General features: G+C 39.6%; 3 protein-coding genes across 4 annotated transcripts; 2 read left to right on the top strand and 1 right to left on the bottom strand.

Annotated features, from left to right (window-relative positions):
• Positions 1 to 419: 419 nt before the first annotated feature.
• st6galnac4 (ST6 (alpha-N-acetyl-neuraminyl-2,3-beta-galactosyl-1,3)-N-acetylgalactosaminide alpha-2,6-sialyltransferase 4) lies at positions 420 to 5,115 on the top strand. Its single transcript, XM_080756015.1, has 5 exons — positions 420 to 956; positions 1,134 to 1,268; positions 2,524 to 2,942; positions 3,154 to 3,261; positions 3,426 to 5,115. Exons 1-5 carry the CDS (start codon positions 912 to 914, stop codon positions 3,613 to 3,615), a joined length of 897 nt encoding a protein of 298 aa, XP_080612141.1. The 5' UTR covers positions 420 to 911; the 3' UTR covers positions 3,616 to 5,115.
• A 2,922-nt stretch (positions 5,116 to 8,037) lies between these two features.
• st6galnac6 (ST6 (alpha-N-acetyl-neuraminyl-2,3-beta-galactosyl-1,3)-N-acetylgalactosaminide alpha-2,6-sialyltransferase 6) lies at positions 8,038 to 13,281 on the top strand. 2 transcript variants are annotated; one of them, XM_080756566.1, is made up of 6 exons: positions 8,038 to 8,117; positions 8,627 to 8,708; positions 9,219 to 9,425; positions 10,233 to 10,645; positions 11,579 to 11,686; positions 11,904 to 13,281. In XM_080756566.1, exons 2-6 carry the CDS (start codon positions 8,685 to 8,687, stop codon positions 12,088 to 12,090), a joined length of 939 nt encoding a protein of 312 aa, XP_080612692.1. In that variant the 5' UTR covers positions 8,038 to 8,117; positions 8,627 to 8,684; the 3' UTR covers positions 12,091 to 13,281. The 2 variants fall into 2 exon arrangements, with proteins under 2 accessions (XP_080612692.1, XP_080612693.1); XM_080756567.1 differs by lacking the exon at positions 8,627 to 8,708 and having other exon boundaries at positions 8,048 to 8,117.
• Positions 13,282 to 13,422: 141 nt separating this feature from the next.
• spout1 (SPOUT domain containing methyltransferase 1) lies at positions 13,423 to 19,957 on the bottom strand. Its single transcript, XM_080756564.1, has 12 exons — positions 19,893 to 19,957; positions 19,761 to 19,800; positions 17,926 to 18,054; positions 17,675 to 17,834; positions 17,143 to 17,232; positions 16,997 to 17,046; positions 16,762 to 16,892; positions 15,441 to 15,510; positions 14,971 to 15,069; positions 14,404 to 14,506; positions 14,089 to 14,236; positions 13,423 to 13,814 (listed from the first exon to the last, which is right to left on the bottom strand). Exons 1-12 carry the CDS (start codon positions 19,938 to 19,940, stop codon positions 13,740 to 13,742), a joined length of 1,143 nt encoding a protein of 380 aa, XP_080612690.1. The 5' UTR covers positions 19,941 to 19,957; the 3' UTR covers positions 13,423 to 13,739.
• Positions 19,958 to 20,452: the final 495 nt, after the last annotated feature.

The raw sequence follows: 20,452 nt of genomic DNA, 5'->3' as shown, positions 1-20,452 counted from the left end.
CATCGCAGATGCAATAATTGCGTCACTGGGATCAAATCACGTTGCTAGTTACAGGTCCGGTCTAGAGCGGATACGGATCTGACCACTGAGCCGGGTTTTTAGAGCCCGCCTACTAATGTTTCAGGTCTGTGCTACAGTGTTATTGTTCCCCCACACAATGCCGACTCGAGTAACAATAAATAACAACTCCGTGAAAAAATAGACATGGTAATAATACCAAACCAGCGATGCAGTATTTAATTTGACTCGTAGATGTTTTATCTAACCTGTTTAATTTCCACCCAACTCATGGGGCAGCTGCTTGGCATGATAGTGGGAACCAGAGCCTTAGATATAGTGGGAACCAGCTGCTCTATTGGATGTTTTCAGGCGGAACAAGTTCATGTGCACCACCACTATCCTTCCAGAAAATATTGGGATATAAACTATTTACTATTTAGATATTCAAAGCAATTATTCGAACGGCATATACATCCATTCGTTGTTAATCTTTGGTGTCCGGTTTAGTATAGAATTATATGTATTATTATGCGTCGGTCACTCATTCAAATGTAGTATCTGCGAGACTGCGAGAACAGAAGCAGGGATAATAATTAACGCGTAAATAACGGTACTGTACTGCTGCGTATGGGAGGAGGGGGGGTTGTGATAAGTAAATATTACGAGTCTTTAGCAAATCTAACGAGTTATTAGGGCATGAGATCCAGATGGTGTGTTAAAATATGTTGCAAAGAGTTTATCAAAGAAGGTGTGTTCGACGCTAGCTTTCGTGAAAACTTCAATGTAAATCCAGTTGGGAGTGTTAATTTGTTCCTTAATGGAAGAAAGGTTGAACACGAATGTCTGTCACACATTTTCATGCAATGACAGATGACCCGCCACGCACACAAACACCATGATGCCATCAGGCTATGGACCAGTGGGGGTCTCCTAAAAACTGTGACATGAAATCTCTGGTAAGATCATTTATGTCGTTAGAATTTAGTCAATATTTGAGTTTTTCACATTGTTAAACTGTGAAATTCCCTAGTGAAATAGGGAATAAAATCCAGATTTTCCAAATGTACTGTGACATATGCCTACTAATCTTTTCTATATATATTTTTTGTTTTTGTCTTTTCTTTTGCTCTCAGAAACTCTTCTGGGTTTGCCTCGTGGCTGTAGGGTTTGGGGTGATGTTTTGGTGTGGTCAAGTGAACAGATCCATTTCTTTGCACAACTCTGGTCTCAAAGGATACACCAGGATCAAACCTGAAAACATGGACCAGGTGAGGAATTGCTTAAGACACTGGTTCACAATGTGGGGTCTGGGTAGCTCTGGTCCATACCATAGCCCCAATGCCATTGCATTAGAGACTATGGGACTTTCAATGAATTGCCTTCTCATGAAATGCAGACCAGCCTCTCTACTTCTGCTAAAATAAAAAATATGTTTTCGCTACTCACCAATACAAAGACGGTTTTCGTCATTAGAAAGACTACTTTCCCCAGTGGAAGGACTCTGGGCCCCCCACCACTTGTACTGTATAAAATGCACTTTTCAGACAACTCACAAATAGATTTAACCAATATTTATTATAGAATGAGAATACAAGTGTGCATATAATATATTATCTTGGCGTTCAGCTCTGCTGCATTTCTCCCTACTCGGCACAATCAAACACCATCGTTAAACATTAAGAGCAGGGAGATAGATATACAATAAACCCCCCATGGGGAACATAAATAAGGGTCGATTCATACTCCTATTTTAGAGCCGAATAAAAGTCGGTTCGGCGCTGTAGAGCCTACAATGTGTCATCATTTGAGGTTCGGGGGGGCAGGTACCGTCCTAAAGTCGTCTCTTCGGTGCTACTGAAAATTTCTGACGAGCCAAAATCATTTCGGCACTACAGCGCCGAAACAGCGGTAAAATAGGAGTATGAATCGGCCCTAACAGAGCCCACCGGTGGTGGTGGGAGCAAACATTACAACAACCAGGAACCATAGCAGAAGGAAGGCAGGAAGAGCATGCAGACTAGTGAGCTTAAGTAGCCCGCCCAATTGGTCAGCTGACTGCCACATCAGCGAATGACGTGTGGGTCTTGCACACACTGAATACACCCACATAATGCAGCATATTAACCCCTTGAGTATATGTATGCACCCTTGAGCACAGCATGAAACCCCTCGAGTATATCTGACTGAACTACGGTAACTCCGCAAGCTATGTGTCATTTTTCTTCCAATGAAAAACAATCCTTTTTTGGGGGCTATGGACCAGAGCTAGGGTCTGGGACCCTTGGGGGGCTTTGAGAAATGGTTGAATTTGTCAGTGGTCTAATGCAGGCATATCAAACAAGGTCCTCCTTGAAATTAAAAAGGTTGAGACTCACTGGATTAAGATTCAATGATTTAACAACCAACTATAAAAGGTTTCCTCCTGATGGCGACAATATGGCCATGGTGGAACCACTGTCCACTACATAGTGATTTTAATTTTAATTTTATTTAAATGAAATTGTATTGTGTTTCATTGAACAGTTCCTGAACTTCCTGGACCTGCGCTGCAGTCACTGTGCGTTGGTGTCCAGCTCAGGACAGATGCTGGGAGCTGGAGTGGGAGAGGAGATCGACAAGGCCGGATGTGTGATTCGCATGAACAATGCTCCTACGCGTGGCTACGAGAGGGATGTCGGGAAGCAGACGAACGTCAGAGTCGTTTCTCACACCAGTGTCCCCCTGCTGCTGAAAAACGAGAAGTACTACTTCCAGTCTTCTGCGGACACCACATACGTGTTTTGGGGCCCTGAAAGGAATATGAGGCAGGATGGAAAGGGACACATCTTCAATGTCCTGTTGAAAATGGCAAACAAGTATCCAAATGTCCGAATCTATGCTGTGACCAGGGAGAAGATACAGTATTGCGACGGTGTTTTTCAGAACGAGACTGGAAAAAACAGGTATAGCATATAATATAGAATAGAATACAACACAAGATGATTTCTAGCAGCCTTTTTCAAGCCAAACCTCAGAATTTGCTCTGAATTTATTAAAAGCATATGTTTTCGAGGGTGTCCTATTGACACAAAGACAAAAATAACAAACACAAATCAAAGCAATACATATGCTACAGTACAAATACAGATAACAGTTGGTGCCTTTGTTTCTCAGAATAAAGACGGGGGCATTTCTCAGCACTGGATTCTTCACCATGGTTCTAGCCCTGGACATGTGTGACAGTATTTATGTCTATGGAATGATTGATGATAACCACTGCAGGTAAGATATTTGCCTTGGTTGGCAATATGGATGCATTTAATCAAATGCATCCATGGCGACGGGCAAATAGTCTATTTTCGCCATTTCAACATTGCACGGCAAAGTATAAAATAGGTCGTAACTGGCATTTATGAATATATTTGTGACTTTCCTCCTCGTGGCAGTCGTGCCAATCACAGCATCGTCCCGTACCATTACTATGAACGGAGCCGAATTGACGAATGCAGAATGTACAGGATCCACGAACACACCCGCCGTGGGGGGCATCGCTTCATAACAGAGAAGGCCATCTATGCTAAATGGGCCAAACGCTACAAGATGGAGTTTAAACACCCCTCGTGGAGCCACGGATAAAGGAGATACTGGAACCATTAAGGTTTGACGTGATCATCCCTGTGGAACTATTGTTCTTTTATGCCGTCTATAGATCAACGTGATAGTTTTTACTCTGCAGTGTTACTGAATTGAATGTTTACCAGGCTTCTATGACACGAGTTCTACTTTATGTCAACAACACCTTTTTAAATGTTTTATTTTATTTTTTGCGTATTGCTTGCTGCAATCTAATAGTTATGTTCTGTGTCAAATAATACATTTGAGCTTGATCGGTGCATGACACTACACCAGCATGTATATTTATGTATGCAGCGTCTATTTTCACATTTTGCTTGTGTTTTTTCCATGCAAAACAATGGTGTTACGCAGGTATGGTGGTGAAGAGCCACAGCTTGCTGCAAACTTGTCAAATACTACAGTACATTAACCACGGGGTAGAGTGGCCAGATCGAACCCGGGCTCCCCCATAGTTAGTGACTGTCGAGGTATCCTTGAGCAAGACTCTGAACCCCTAATTGCTCCCGATGAGCAGGTTGGTGCCTTGCATGGTGTGTGAATGTGTGTGTGAATGGGTGAATGTAATGCATGTAATGCACATTCTATGTAAAGCGCCTTGGATAAAGGCGCTATAGGCGGTAAATGCACCATTTACCACTTTCAACCTGGCATCCCTATTTTGGACATGCTATTACATTATAGGTGTTTCCTAACATTAAAAAAATAGCGAAATAATATTAATTATACAAGAAAATATAAAAGCTCACAACATATCGTGATGCAACAGATTGTGAGCTTGAAGATATGATTATTATTTTTGCTATATGTCGTACAACAAAGTATACAGCGCTTAAGTGGTTAGGATAATGCAGAGGGTATGTATATAATGTGGTGTATCACTGTCTTTACTTATTGAGAGTGCAGCACTGGGAGTGGGATTAAACCACTGGAAATAAAAAATGCTTGGACTGCTTATATGTGAAAGACTTTAAGGTCTCAGTTTTGAAATGGTCAGAAGGCATATCACTTTAATGCACTGAAATTAAGGAATTGACTGTTGCATGGATTTTTAACATTTTAAACCGTTAGTAATAATATACATTTGTCTTTTTTATGGTATCAGTATGCTTAAAGATAAAGCACCTTAACCCCAAAACACTACTGAAATAATGTTACCAAAGTTGACCATTTTAATGTCTTACCTGCTGTGCCTTATTCTTTTTACAGTATTCATTAATTGGGTTTATTTTTATGTTGCAGTATTTCCATGCGATTTGAATGTTAAGCATTTAAATAAGCTTATAGCATGTTTTATTTTTGTATTACTCTGATCAAACGGTGCATCCATGTGATGTTTTTTAGTTATAGCATGTTTTATTTTTGTATTACTCTTTGATCAAACTGAATTATAAAACATAAAATAGGATGTTTATCATTATTTCTGTTATACCTTGCTGTTTAGAGTCTGCTTTGCAGTCATATCACATGTATCATTATTACAGTATAAATACAAGCTTTGTAGAGAAACTGACTCAAGTTTTGTTGTATTTGTTGATGTATCATATAAATAGTTATGCGTATGTAAACATTGGTTGTTGTTTAATTAGGCTGTCAGATGTCTTTTGCAGAAATGACAGCATTTTTGTATTTGTTTATTTAGACAGGACAATGCATGTATATTAATGGACATTACATAAATGCAACTTAAATACACCGGATTTTGCTAAACTGCTAATTATCATCCGAAGTCCTCGCATAAAAACGCAATATAATTTAGCAGCATTGTTTTTTAAATAACCTGTGCATAAGGTTCAGTATTGCTTTCAAATAATACAGGATTCAAGTAATATAGGATACAGCTGTCAAAGTACACTAGACTAGCATGTGTTTGTTATTGGACAGCAAATTCTAGTTCAAACATAGCTTGTTTCCAATTCTATCGAACATGAAATAGACACCAGTTTATTAATATAGATGTAGTATCAGTATAATCACTCTAGTATAGGCCTAATCACTACTCTTCTCTGGAGTCTTGCCTCAGAGCAGACCAGAGGTAGAAAACTGTCGTTCCCTGATGTCATCGCTAGGGACACAGGCATCAGTAAGCAGGAACTGTGGATGGCAATGAAGGACCGGGAAGTCTGGCGTAAAATTGTGAAATCCACGATCTCGACCGCGGTTGAAAAATGGTAATGATGATAATATATAGGCCTCCATAGGCCTTATTGATAATCAACCTAATATCTTCTGGTTCGAATAATCTATGAATATTGAAACTGACTATACTGACGATTGATTGACTTATTGAATACTTTAGGCCTATTATAGTCATAAATGTGAACAACATGAGGTACAGACTTTGCCTAAAGGCATAACACAAAAAGATAATACATAAACAAATATAAAACACAAAAGAAAAAGGGCTAACATGTTGGCACTTGGCCTTTCTATGGGATTTTTTTTACCTCCCATTACGACCTTTGACCCTATATGAGGTCTTGGCTCCAAAGGAGGAATATATGTTGTGGCTGTCAAGGATCACAAACCAATTCAGGCAAAAAGGTGTACATTTATTGAGAAAAACTTCACAATATTCACAATAACAGGGCAAGCATGTATATATCTATATCTTCAGGGTGGCCAATGCTAAAAATAACAAACAAAACACCCCCCAACCCTACCTAGAAAAGAAACAATCCTAAACTACACCAAAAAGAAAATTACAATCTACGCTCCCTGACTTACTTGACTTATTCCTGTAGGCTCCTAGTTGGAGCATAGGGCCGCAAAGGGATACTTTGACAGCGGTTTGTGTACAATGCTTACTACTTACAAACTCTTCTCCCTTCTGGCTCCAAAACTGTGGAATGCACTGCAGCACTTCCCATTGCAGTCAGAACTGCAGCATCACTCCCAACCTTCCGCCGTAGTCTGAAAACCCACCTTTTCAGACTCCATCATGGCCCATAGCACTTACCCCACCCCCTTAGATAGCATTTCTGTAGACTTATAGCATGTTATGAATTAAGACAGCACTATAATTGCATTGTATGTAGTCATAGCACGTCATAGTACATATGTATAGCATAGTAGTTTATATGTATAGTTTCATTATATAGATATTCCACTGTTACTTTCTTAGCTTACGCATGTTTCATGATAAATGTTTTTATGTGATGTATTCCCATGCTTTTTTGTTCTTGCTTAATGTAAATCGCTCTGGATTAAGAGCGTCTGCTAAATGCCTAAATTGTAAATTGTAGGTTGGTCTGTTCTCTAAACACACAGTAAATAAAGAAACCTCAAACTAAGCAGGTAAGGCACACAGCCTACAGACACTACCCTAGCTACAGACTGGGTTCAAAACAGCACAGGCAAGACTGACGAGGAGCTTCTCCCAGCATTTTATACTGGTGGCTGGTTGATTGAAAAATGAGGCCCCAGGTGTCTCCAGACACTAAGCCACTCCTCCAATCCACCCTCCAGTCAGACTCATCATACAGCACTGAAAAACACTGACAGTGGATTAAACACAACCACAACAACACTAAGGCCACATAGGGCCGTAACACCTCCACCTGTGGTCTCTGATAGATCTATTTTCAGGCCTGTTTTGAAGGAAGCCCACAAAAGTCCACATTTAAAGAGATGGTGTCAGGGCATTCCACATTTTGGTGTAGAATTGACCATATTGTCAATCCCTCTAATATTGTGGGTGTCACTGTGAAGAAATAGTCAGTTATGAGGTAAAAGCCTGGGTACAGAGGCTAGGTATGAGGGTAGCTCTCGCTATGGATCAGAGTCCAGAGCTAGGGTAGCCCAGGCGTAGCCCCAGTATGTTCCCTCAGTCAGCACTACGCTCATTCTGTAGCTCCGAGATCTCGGAGGAATTAGTTGGGTCATGGGCTTTAGGCAGAGAAGTAATCAAATCTGCTATAAATTTGGGACGTCTGAAGCTTTAGTTTTAGTGACATTGAGATGTTAGAGAACCAAGAGGTGCAAGCACAGCATGCAGTCAAAGTGGCATTGAATGAGGGCTCTCATTTTGTTGACAAAAAAAGAGGAAATTCTTCCCCAAAATAGTGTTCTTTGAATTCATTATTTTATTTATTTGATGCCTGCATATAAATTAAGAGCAACTGGACAGACAGATCCATTCATCATGGACAGGACAGGACAGCACCAAAGGGTCCCCGGCCTTCACTGCAGTGAGCAGTGAAATGTTGCATGACGTAGAATCCAATTCCTCTCCCACAGTGGTGCATAACTACACTCGCGTCACAGCCTTCCCGCAGTTACCTTGCTGCAAAGTGCTCCCATCCGGTACAGAGCACGCCTACTGTATCCGGCCATTTCCCCCATACACAACACACGGCCCGTTTCTATATCCTCTCTGCAGCGCATCTGTAAACTGCGAGGTGAATTGATCCCAGTATGATGAGTGGTGCATGAAGGAAGATGGGGGACGAGACATATCAGACGTCAAGAAAGCATAGATCGGGCACGACAAAAACATTTAAATGGTGAGTCTTGTTTTATTTGATAAAATGATGTGCTATGTTCTTGTGCTAATTATTGCCTTCATCTTAAAGCGTAGAGAACGCCTACATAATTGTTACCATTTTGTGAATACTAGAGGATATGAATGGGCAAGATGGTTTTCTAATAACAATATCATTGGGTTACGGTATGTACTTAGCTGTCCGTTATAGCTAATAATGAAATACTGTACTACTAGAACATGAAATCTTTTACTTCATAAACATTATTAGGCTTGGCTATATATTTCATAAGACTCAGCTGAAATGCCTAGCCTTCATTTCTCCAAACAGACCCCAGGGATCGGAAAAGGAGAAAATTTATTAGTTCGATCGTATTACTGTAAGGTTAATCTAAATGTAACCTAAAACAATGTACAGTGTTCTCATAAAAATAATAATAACGTTATGTTAAAACAAAGTGATTGCAATACAGGGCCTTCTCTGAAAATTACTGATAATCGAACTGATATTCTCACGTTTTTTCTTCCAAGGTATGATGACAAATAATCACAGCAAGAGTTTTGCACAGTTTAATAATAATCAGTCGTCATGGTGCCCAGGCTCATTGACAAGGTATGACACAAGACAAGACTCAGTATAGAAGGGAGTGGCAGTGATGAGTGCTGACTGTGCTGTATGTCCACTCCACTGTGTTTAAAACACAGTCATATTGCATTTAAAAAGGTTGAAAAACTGTGGGGTTTTTTATTTTTATGCAAGGCCCCCAGTTTGATTAGCATTAGGCGCTATATGCATTAAGCCACAAACCCCATGTTCTATCACTGGGACCCCGATCTACACTGTCAATGTATAGCCTAACTCTGAGAGTGTACAAATGGAACTTGCAGTTCATTTGGTTCCACTTTTTATACTCTCTGTGAGGTACAGACACGTAAAGGTCCATTTGGTTTATAACTAGGTTATTAATCATTTAGCCGGGGACCCACAGGAACCCCCAAGGACCCCTGGGGGTCCCCATACCCTACTTTGAGAACAACGGCACTTATATAGGCTAATACAAGAATGTGGCGATACTATTGCAACCATTATAATAATAATAATTATTATTATAATTATACACAGCAAGGAAATCAGAGCAAGAGGATGGTGATATTTGGAGCCATCTTCATCCTGACAACCCTCCTCATCCTCTACAGCTCCAACAGTAGAAATGACATCATGACATCCGGTCCGTTCCGTGTCGGTACAAACCATCATGCTTTAAAGGTCACTGACCTGAAGAAATGGGCTGGAAAAGATGGTTATGTGCCTGTATATGGTAGAAACAAGGTATTGTAGAACACATAGAACTGTATGTGTACTGTATAAACAGCACATTCTGATCTTTTCACTAAACACATTATGATTGTGTCTTTCATTGTGTTGATTTGTTGGCGTGAAATGCACCATTTATGCTGAGCAGGGGTGGGAAACTTTGATGATGGAAAGGGCCACTATATTTCCACGCCCACTCCAGAGGGCCACATTGCATATGGCTGTCATAGCAAAAATAGCAGATACATAAGCTCAAAACGCATCGCACTGCGACACGTTTTGAGCTTGTTGATCAGCTATTTTTGCACTTTATTTAGGCAACGTTTCGGTCAAAGACCTCAAAGACCATCATCTGGTGTGGAGGTGTGCATAAGACTTTGTTGGCTATTTTTTAATTGAAATCCTTAATTTTTCTTTTTTGATAGGTTTAATGTTTGTCTTTAGTTCAATGTTTGTTTTGTAAACGCCATTGACAATGAAGGGAAAATGTAGGTCATAATGTAACTCATACGTCATATTGTCTCTTTATTGTTAATGGCGTTTAATGTTTGTGTTGGCACCGTTTTACATCACCATTACATCACCTATATTAAAGTCTAACATGAGTTAGACTTTAATATATAGCTCCCCTCACTTCACACGGGTGTGATATTTTTGAATTGAATCCTGAAAAGTAACGTTTTCATTTAATTTCAAATCCCTTTCAAATGCCTTTAATTATAGTTATGTTAACTTTATGAACTAAATCCAAATACATTGGACATAAAAAAAAGACAATAACATTTTAATACTACTCACAACAATGTAATATTCCTTCTCCAGAGCATGACCCTGCGTTGTCATCACTGCGCACTGGTGACGAGCTCCAGCCACGTCCTGGGCTCCAAGGCAGGGAAAGACATTGACCAGACTGAATGTGTGATCCGAATGAACGACGCTCCCACTACGGGACACGAGCCAGACGTGGGGAATCGGACTTCTCTGAGGGTGGTGGCCCATTCCAGTGTGTTCAGGGTCGCTCGGAGGCCATCCGAGTTCCTGAACCACACGGGCAGCGATCCTGTCATCATATTCTGGGGACCCCCCACCAAGATTGGGAAAGACGCTAAAGGAACCCTGTATAGATTGATACAGAGAGTCAGCATGACCTACAGTAACCTCTCTTGTTTCACAATCATACCAAACAAGATGCGCAAATTTGATAGTCTGTTTCAGAAGGAGACTGGACGGGACAGGTGGGTACATTTCGAGGAAGAATGGGTGCAGGCTATAATTATTCAAAACATGTTTCTTATTGTTATGTTAAGCACTTGAACCCTGACATCCTTATTCTGGGTCTAACATTCAGTGAAAATAGATCTACAATCTCACAGCGCATCGCAATGCGGCACATTGTGGGCATGTCGATTTTCTGCCAGTAAATTGAGCAAAAACAGGTGGGGGCCTAGTTGGGAATCTGGCCTATATTCAGATAGTAATCATTGCAGGGGTCTTCAACGTTTTTCAGGCCAAGGACTAGTCTTTCTACAAGCTCACAAAGCGCTGCAGCGCTGATGACCTTGTGGATCGTCTATTTCTGGCAAATATTCCCCCCAGAATAGAGATGGTAGGGTTCACGTGGTTAATGTAAATACAATTCAAAGTTACAATCACACAGAGATTTGGCGGCCCTGCAGTAACTCTGGGGACCCCCGGAGAACGCCCTTCAATGCCCCATTGAGTGTTTGGGGTCTCCCCGTCTCTCTAAAAATAATCACACCTGTGTGAAGTGAGGGGCGCTCTAATCTAATCATCATACATCATAATCAAGAATGGTGGTCCCTTATTGGCCATAGATATGCCGATTTGTTCAGACACATATGACGTAAATTCTCCATTAATTGTCAAAGGCATTTGTTCAGACAACACAAACATTAAAGCTGTATATAGGAGGGGCTAGCACCCCTCAAAAACATTTAAGGAGGGTGTTGCCAATCTCATCAACAGTGTATAATGTTTTTTTCCAATCCCTTATGAGTTGGATAAAATTGGTATAGCGACCTGAAAACAAATATACGTCTAGTCTATAGCAATGCTTACCATCAGACTATAGAGCTATTTAACACTTATTAATGAGTGCAACTTCCAAAGGTCTCTGAATTGACATACCCGGTATTCATTTCTCACAGGCAAAAGTCTCAGTCGTGGTTGAGCACAGGCTGGTTCACTATGGTGATAGCCATTGAGATTTGCGACAACATCAAAGTCTATGGAATGGTTCCACCAAATCACTGTGGGTACGTATACCATGAAAAAGTATATACTACTTTCATGTATGGCTGTCTATGTTTAACACAGTATTGGAGACACATTACAATGGGAAAGCTCTTTCATCTCACTTATTTACAATGCTATGCAAGGACATTATTTGCTTTGCATAAAATTTGCTACTTTTCCTGTAGTGTGCTATAAGCATTCAAAAAAAGCATTTAAGCATTACAATTTCTTCTTTAGGAGGAAACAAGGATCTAAGAAAATTCCGTATCACTACTATAAGCCCAGGGGACCAGATGAATGTGTGACATATCTCCAACACGAGAGAGGTCGGAGAGGGAACCATCATCGTTTTATAACAGAGAAGCATGTGTTTGCACGCTGGGCAAAGCTGTATAATATCACATTCACTCATCCCACCTGGTGAAAAGACATGTTTGAGACCAGAACTGAACCCATTATCATAGCTGCTCTATCAAGAGCCTTGGAAGGAATCCTCCATAGCATTTTACGTGATCCTTTTCACATCAACGCATAAGGGATTTCATAGAGGTTACAGTACCGTAAAGCCTGATTTATTTTTAGTTGTGCACCGGTGTTGCGCAACAAACAATGCAGATCTACAAGCTCATGTGTCGTGATTTGACGCATTCTGAGCTTGTACATCCGCAGTTTTCGCATGTGCAATATGCTGCGCAAACTAAGTAGAATGGAAGTCATCCCATGAAGGCGGTTGTGAAAACATGCATTACTGGAACAAGTGATCATTGAGAGATCTATAAAAATGTTTTCTTTTTCAAAGTGATACAAAGAATTCGGAATCTCATTTTTCTTTAGGTTCCTGAAATAGTCACTGTATCCCACATGGAAATGTGGCACCCAACTGACAAGTGTTATTGTAAATAGGGGGGAAAAAAGAAGAATTTAAAGAGGTATTTTTACATGTTTATAATGGCTTTGTTAAGAAATGTCCTTAAAATGTACACATAATTCCCATGTTGAGGGGGATTGTATGAGCCAGCACAGATAGTTGAACAAAACTAAGTGACCTATAGAAATACATTACATCCCATTCAATCTTCCTGAGCAACGCTATTGTATGAACATGAGTATGAGTACTGTCTGCTAGGTACAGGAGAATACTGGCAAGAGGGATTAGCATCTATCGATTAGTGACAGTTGGAATTACAGGACATAATATACAAAAGGAGTCTCTTAACATTGACTTTAAATGTATAGTATCTATGATTACATATTTTTCAGTTTGATGGCATTTCTATCCGTATTGTATGAACAGGAACAGGTTATAAGCTTATGGTACATATTGCATTTGGTTCACTTCAGGGGAAAGGCACGCTCAACTCACATTCAGGCTTATGCTGGGTGCAGATTCACAGAATCTCTTTCTATACATATTGCATTTGAACAGTTTAAAATTACTAATGTAGTGAGGTGCACACTAACACCAATCCTTTCAAGGTATGTTCATGTAAGGCTTAAATGCATCTGCTGACAAAATATACGCTCAAATTGTATGTGCTCACTTCAAACTATATTGCTGCTGTTTACTTTGACAGAAAGGTGGTGTCAAAGGTATCAATAAAACAAGATTTTTTGAGCTCAGTGTGAATGGAAGCTTCTTAATCAAAGAGAATTGCTACATGTAAGCTTTGTGAAGGAGTCAATAGGTGTAGATTTTAGTTTTTCATAAATGCCAGAATATATATTGGGATACAGCTGTATTCTTGGCTCAATGGCTCTAAAACTATAAATCTTGCATACAGACTAAATTACCACTACAAGAGAAATGTACTGAGTTAAGTTGGAGATGTTTCCCTGCTTGTTTTTTACAACCAGGGAGTGTCCCTGGTTGCAACTTGTTGCAACGGCACTACCATTAGAATCCATCAGATGTATTGACATTTTCTTTACTTCAAAGTGTTGACCAAAAAAGGTTTGCAAAACGTTATTTTAACCAAACTGTATTAATAGAAATATACATAGACATATTAATACAAATTCATGTCAGGTCCTGGCACCAGTTAGAAAATGTGAAATTTGTGGTTAATGTCTCCATCAACACTGTTGAATGTCTGAAAAAGCAGCCGTGATCTTCTGTCTCAGAACCGCCATGGAAATCAAGATGGCCTCCTATGGAAAAAGAGACAGATTTATAGATGGTACCTAGTGTGCTTTTGCCATGAGGTACCATCAGTGTAAAAATCTGATATTTTTTATGTGTAGTTCAGGACACCGATACAAACATGACACCATCACTATTTATATTACATTAACCAGCCCAGCAAGCACGGTCAGGACCTGGACGCATTAGTGACGTTTCTATTGGGGCAAAATCAAGTCACCCAAGACTAGGCAGATCTGGCTCAGAATATCACCTGATTTCAACCTAAAAGTTCAGGCTCACCTCTGTGCGTATGGTTCTACTACCCTGTGAAGGACAGGTGTTGAGATAATGGTCAAACAGAACGGCAGGGTCGGTCACATTCAGTTTCTGGTCAGCATCTAGACTGGTCTCCAGTCCCTGTAGCCCTCCAAACATTACCAACAGATGTCTGCAAAAGTGAACAATTATAATAGCTAGAAGTGTGTTAGAGAAATATGTTAGGCAACTTTTTTTGATGCATTGGGAGCTCCATATTTTACAATATAACGCCTGCCCAAAATAGGGACACCAAGTGTATAAAATAAAGCTTTATTTAGAGCACTGTTATATTCTTACTTGAATGGTGAGAGTGTTGTATGGTCGATGTCGCTGCCTCTCTCAGAGGTGCCAATCGTCATATCGTATCCGTCTTCATATGGACCATCTGTGAACACATCACCTGAAATCGACACGAGGACAGAACAAAAGGGTGACGTCATTTCAGCAGGATTAAATCCCACTAAAAACCCATGATGCCATGCTTACTCTGAAAAACTATTATTTTAAGTTCAAGGTTGAAGTATATTGTTACATTTTGTGTACAGGTACATAAGAGTCAAACTTATTTTAGTTTGGCTTCCTTACAGACAATTCAGTGGCATAGATAGCATAACATTCAAAACAACAAAAACACAGCAAACAAAGAGTGCAAGAAAGAGCAATCTAGGAGTAGAAAAATAGTAACATATTATATGTACATGTGCATGTTCATGGTGTGCGCTAGGGCGGGGTAATATCAATGCATATCATTTTTAATTTATCATATTAAACCATGCATGTGATGAACAATATGGCATGCCCAGCCATAGAAGAATGGCTGAAAAATGACAATACATAACAGCTGCATTCATATGAAGAACCTACTGAGAGAGGACGCCAGGCGGACGTTATAACCCCAGTACAGACCACCTTGCGTCCTGGGTACATGAGGCGCCACCACCACACCTTTACAGATTTTGCTCTCTGAAAAAAATATTACACACATACATAATTGTGCACACACTTCACTAGTATGTGCAAATCGTCACTGTCGGGCACAACTTGTAGAAATCTTCTATGTCCAATTTCGGGCATGTAATTTGGCAGTAATTGTCACGAATGTTAAAATGGAAAGAATAAAACAAACACATTGTAAGCTCGTAGATCAGTTACTGTATTTTCTCAAAATAAGAAAGAAAAAAGATACAAGGTTTCGGCCTGACAATGATGAAATGTACAGTGACAACAATAACAACAACAACACTTTATTGTGGAATGTGATGAGCTCTATAACAACATACTCAATACACTCTCCAAAAACCATGGCACTGACTACTAGTGGAGAAAATACATACCGTTCTCTGTCTTTTTAAGGTGCACTGTAACTCTCAGCCCAGACTGCAGCTGTTTATCAATCTGCACATCCTGGAGGAGTAGATGGATAATAGAGTTAGACTTATATATTCACTTATGTCCCGCTACTTTGGAAACCAATCATGTCACTGCCCAAATACGAAGGACCACACTAAAGACTTTGGCTTGGTTCTGCAGTGCAGTTTTTTTTAACTCCCCAATTGTTAGTAACAAAAGGTGGGCCAAAATTCTCACATGTCTCCCCCCTGCTCCGCTCCCTCCACTGGCTCCCGGTCGCTGCCCGCACAGAATACAAAACTCTGATGCTGGCATTCAAAGCAACCAAAGGTATGGCTCCCCCATATCTTGCAAGTATGATCGAACCCTACAAACCCTCCCGCTCACTCAGATCAGCCAACGCAGGGAAGCTGGAAGTACCCTCACTAAAAACGCCGGGACAACGCTCCACACGTCCCAAACTCTTCTCCCTTCTGGCTCCAAAACTGTGGAATGCACTTCCCATTGCAGTCAGAACTGCAGCATCACTCCCAATCTTCCGCCGTAGTTTGAAAACCCACCTTTTCAGACTCCATCATGGCCCATAGCACTTACCCCACCCCCTTAGATAGCAATTCTGTAGACTTAGATAGCATTTGATACAGACTTATAGCATGTTATGTAAACAGCATAAGTGCATTGTATGTAGTCATAGCACGTCATAGTACATGATGTATATCATAGTAGTATAGATGTATAGCTTATATGTATAGTTTCATTATAGATATTCCACTGTTACTTTCTTAGCTTACACATGTTTCATGATAAATGTTTTTATGTGATTTTTGTTGTTTGTGTTTTTGTTCTTGCTTAATGTAAGTCGCTCTGGATTAAGAGCGTCTGCTAAATGCCTAAATTGTAAATTGTAAATTGTAAATTGTGGGAGATTGTCCTCAGTCTCTAGTTGCAAAGCTTTTAAATTCTGACTTGTAAATCTAATCCACCAAAATAAGTGTTGCTCAAACTCTTTATTGTGTGCGACTGTTCTCGCCAAACCTGGCCACAGTGGACATCTGGTCCATACATTTCAATGAGAATGCACACGGAATAAAACAAATTGTAAGGTCGGAGTGAGAAAGAATCTACGTATGCATCCGTTCTATTAGCATGGAAGCGGAAAATAGCGGTGTACGGCTGTACGCATGCTTGTGCGACGTTTCTCGAGCGTAATTCTCACTTATCAGGCTTATATTCACTCAGCAGAGGCCATACCCTAAAAATTGTCATCAACTATGTAAAATAATTAACTAAACCACACCGGCTCACCTTCCTCATTCCACAGTTGACTAAAGAACCTTTGCCTGGTTTGGTCGGCCTGTCGAGAACGATCCCCTCTCTGTACTCTGCTTTTTCATCTATCCTCATATGATGTGGACTGTCCAATGGGTTACATAGACCTGAAAACAGAAGCAAAAACAACTAAAGATATGTACTATAGTGAGAGAAATAACTAAAGAAATTCAATGTTTTGAAAATAATAATTAGGAATTATTCATTTTACCGGCATATTGTAAATCTTGATGCTTGGGGAAAAACCACTTCCGAAGATACCTGTTGGTAGAAAAAAACAAAACAAAAAAGGTTATGCCATAGAAATCTCATAATCTTTCATTATGTCATAATCATCAGTCAAATGTCACTACTTACTGGGGACATTCTAGGTACTGAAGTATTCTTGCAAGCTGGATACATGCTTGTCCTTTCTTCCTAACACCTGTGAATTCACCTTCTACACTTCTGCAAGACAGCAACAAAGTACATAGTGATTCTGTTACCTTATCCACTTTTAACCTGTTATGAGCATGTCATCACTGGCACAAAATAAATCCCTATTAGGGCTGAGTGGCACTGATTAATAGTCCAGTAGCCGGAGCATGGATTGGGAAATTTGGTATATAGTATTTTTTATTGGCCTAAAAAACACTCCATGTGCTAAAACCGCCCATAGCCGAATGTGACATTTGAGTACATTTGGGCAAGTGGCAATGGCCGAATTTAGCCCAAGGGGATACAGAAATCTCCATATATGGGCACAAAAGCAACACAGACGTGTTATAACAGGGTATTATAACAGTGTGGGGTATGCATTTCCTATTTGCATCCTAGCCGAGCCTAATTAACTAATTTGACAGGATCTAAAAGAGTTTCTGATTAGATAACAAAGCAGAGGATGACTTACTTAACATCTTCTCCGTATTCATCAAATATGATGATTTCATCCACACAGAAGACAGAACAGGCTCTGGCTATCTGTCCAGCCAGGTAGGTACGGAGCTCTGTGGACTGTGCGTTATCCAGGACAGAACCTGGCAGCGCCACACTCACTGTGTATGGCCGACCTAAGAGATGCAAATCACAAGATAGATACAGGTTCTAGCAATTGATTAAGCAGTCTGGTTTCAACGAAATAAACACTGGAAGTGAGGTTACCTTTGTTAATTGGCCTGTTGTGGTCATGTTCATTTTCTGCCTCCTCCTCGGAATCCACATCTGCTGTATTCTGCTTCTCCAACTGTTTAATCAGCTTGTCCTCTTTCCACTGTTTCTTAACCGCCTTCCCTGTCAGTACAAGATAATTATTTATAGTAAAAAATAATTTATTTGATTTTGTGTGCTCTACAAATGTATAATGCCACTTCCTGTTAACCCATGTACATTTTGGCTAAAGTGACCTGTTGTATGCACTAGGCAGTAGTGTTTTCCAGGTCATAGCAGGAAGGTCAATATTGACATATTTAATGATTAACTATAAGGTGATTCCAGACACTCAGATTATGTTAACACAGGACGTCTGTACCCCCCTCCCCTAAAACACCACGTTCAGTCATTGGCCAGTAGTCAATGTGATCTACAGTTCTCGTATTTAGATATAGCACGTATTTTAGATAGCATGTTGTTTAGACAGATTCTAGGTTTACCTGGTGTCCGACTTTGTAGCACAAAACAGTGTTTTTCATGGCAATGCACTTATACTGTATGTTTGTGTATGTATGTATGTACTATGTAGCAGTCATAAATGAAATTCCAATTATCATGCATCCAGCGCCACCTGCCGGTCTTAGTTTACTGAAACGCATTATAACTACAGCAATAAACTTTTGATCACTCTTGAGTCTTGATCGACAGTATAATGTACTGTAATTAAAAAAATAGGATATCTACCTAGTATGTACTGTATGTACTATGTACTGTACAACACCGAAAATAGCCAATCAACAAACTCAGTGTGTTAATAACCAAATTACTTCTAAATCAGCTATTTACGGAGAAATATATATATCTACTACAGTATAAATCTGACTTAAGGTGAGACACCCCAGGTGAAATCATGATTTTTCACCTTTTTTTTTTTTTTTTGCTATTTTGCTTCCTAAACATGTTTTCTTTCAAACTAAAGCAAAATACACATTAAAAATACAGATTTAGATGTTTAGTTGGATAGTTTATTTTAGCCAATGACAGCTCGTTTTTCTGGGTGAAAAGCCACCATCTCTATTTTCATGATTGGTTGTTGGTACAAAGGAAGTGACCATATTTGGATCAGACCACAGTCAGCTTGAGGTCTAGACCTTTCCAATGATATATGCCATTATATGTTGTTGCCAAGGTTTGGATGAGATATTTTGTCTCAAAATAGTGGCTTCAAATAAAACGTTTTGGAATTTTACAATACAAATCTTTAAAGGCCGTTTTCTCAAAATGAGTTTTCCTCATACTTGGGACAAAGAATCTCCACTTCAGTTGAACTCACATACACCAAACGTTCCAGTCTTATTCATAACTATATTCTGCAGACATTTACACATGGATTTGTTGATATATCATTCACAGCCTGATTTACATCACATTTTATACCAAAAGAATGTCGAAAATTGGGTTTTTTATGCCTGTTGACACTATTTTCTGATTTGTGGAGTGATAATTAGAGATATCAAAAATCCCATGTGTAATTTTCTTTGTCTCTAATGTGTCAACAAAATGAAATGATAATTTTGAACCTGGCTTTATCCGATCTTCAGATTTATCGTCCCGAAATGTATGCAAATTAGCGCATATAATGCCTAATTTGCATATTTAAACATATAATTTCAGAAAACTTGTAATACAAAAAATCTTAGTTTTACTGGAGAAGTTTCATTGTGATAGCTATTATTTAACTTTTTTTCCCTATTCACCTGGGGTGTCTCGCCTTAAGTTATAATATTAATAATAATAACGGTAATATTAACAATGTTGACACGAGATGATACCCGGATGATACTCACGTTCTCCTTTCCATTTCTTCCAGTCCACTCTCTCTTCACGCTGTAAAAATGAAAGCGTGCAATATGAATATGAACACAATAGCATTGCACCAAAACATACTGGAGTCGAGGCCGCTGTTATTGTTATAATACCTGTGAACTATCAAGTTTAATTTTCTTCGCCTCACTGTCGTCTGACATCCTTGCTTGCAAATGTACCACACGTGAACGGTATTTACTTCCGGGTTACTTCTTCAGTGTTTCCGGCAGACTGGCTAGACGCCAGACACCCGTTGGCGTATTGCTGCCCCCCACTGTTGGTCTTTATGTACTGCACATTGAACTAATGCCCTACACTTTTCTTCACCTCCATGCTTGCATAGTACTGTAGTGCTTCTGTGCTTGCACCTTAAGGTGCAGCAAAATACATAACAGATGGGTGGAGTTTTGCATTGACTTTCTCTCCATAGAGGAAAAAATGGTCCCAAACTAGCAAACCCACAAGGTTCTGGTGTGTTTGATATCACACTCATAGTATTGAAGGAACTGACATTGGCTTGAGGTACATTGCCAATCAATGATTTTGTATTACTATAACTACAGTAGCCTAAGCCAGCACTCAATCGTCTTAAAAATACAATATAAATAATAGCATGATATGGATAATTAACGAAGGTATAGTGATCAGCAGTATGATAAAAATGTTATCTATA

This window comes from Protomyctophum bolini (assembly GCF_963924005.1).
Source record: "Protomyctophum bolini genome assembly, chromosome: 22".
NCBI lineage: Eukaryota > Metazoa > Chordata > Actinopteri > Myctophiformes > Myctophidae > Protomyctophum > Protomyctophum bolini.
This window is presented reverse-complemented; position numbering and strand designations above follow the sequence as displayed.

Excerpts from the sequence above, each read along its gene's own strand:
- st6galnac4 (XM_080756015.1), top strand. The coding sequence starts at position 912 with ATGGACCAGTGGGGGTCTCCTAAAAACTGTGACATGAAATCTCTG. Across the intron at positions 1,269-2,523 it reads AACCTGAAAACATGGACCAG|TTCCTGAACTTCCTGGACCT; the intron begins GTGAGGAATTGC and ends TTCATTGAACAG. Across the intron at positions 3,262-3,425 it reads ATTGATGATAACCACTGCAG|TCGTGCCAATCACAGCATCG; the intron begins GTAAGATATTTG and ends TCCTCGTGGCAG.
- spout1 (XM_080756564.1), bottom strand. The coding sequence starts at position 19,940 with ATGTCAGACGACAGTGAGGCGAAGAAAATTAAACTTGATAGTTCACAG. Across the intron at positions 18,055-19,760 it reads GAAGAAATGGAAAGGAGAAC|GGAAGGCGGTTAAGAAACAG; the intron begins GTGAGTATCATC and ends TTGTACTGACAG. Across the intron at positions 14,237-14,403 it reads ACAACACTCTCACCATTCAA|ACATCTGTTGGTAATGTTTG; the intron begins GTAAGAATATAA and ends TCACTTTTGCAG.
- st6galnac6 (XM_080756566.1), top strand. The coding sequence starts at position 8,685 with ATGGTGCCCAGGCTCATTGACAAG. Across the intron at positions 8,709-9,218 it reads TGCCCAGGCTCATTGACAAG|CAAGGAAATCAGAGCAAGAG; the intron begins GTATGACACAAG and ends AATTATACACAG. Across the intron at positions 9,426-10,232 it reads CTGTATATGGTAGAAACAAG|AGCATGACCCTGCGTTGTCA; the intron begins GTATTGTAGAAC and ends TTCCTTCTCCAG.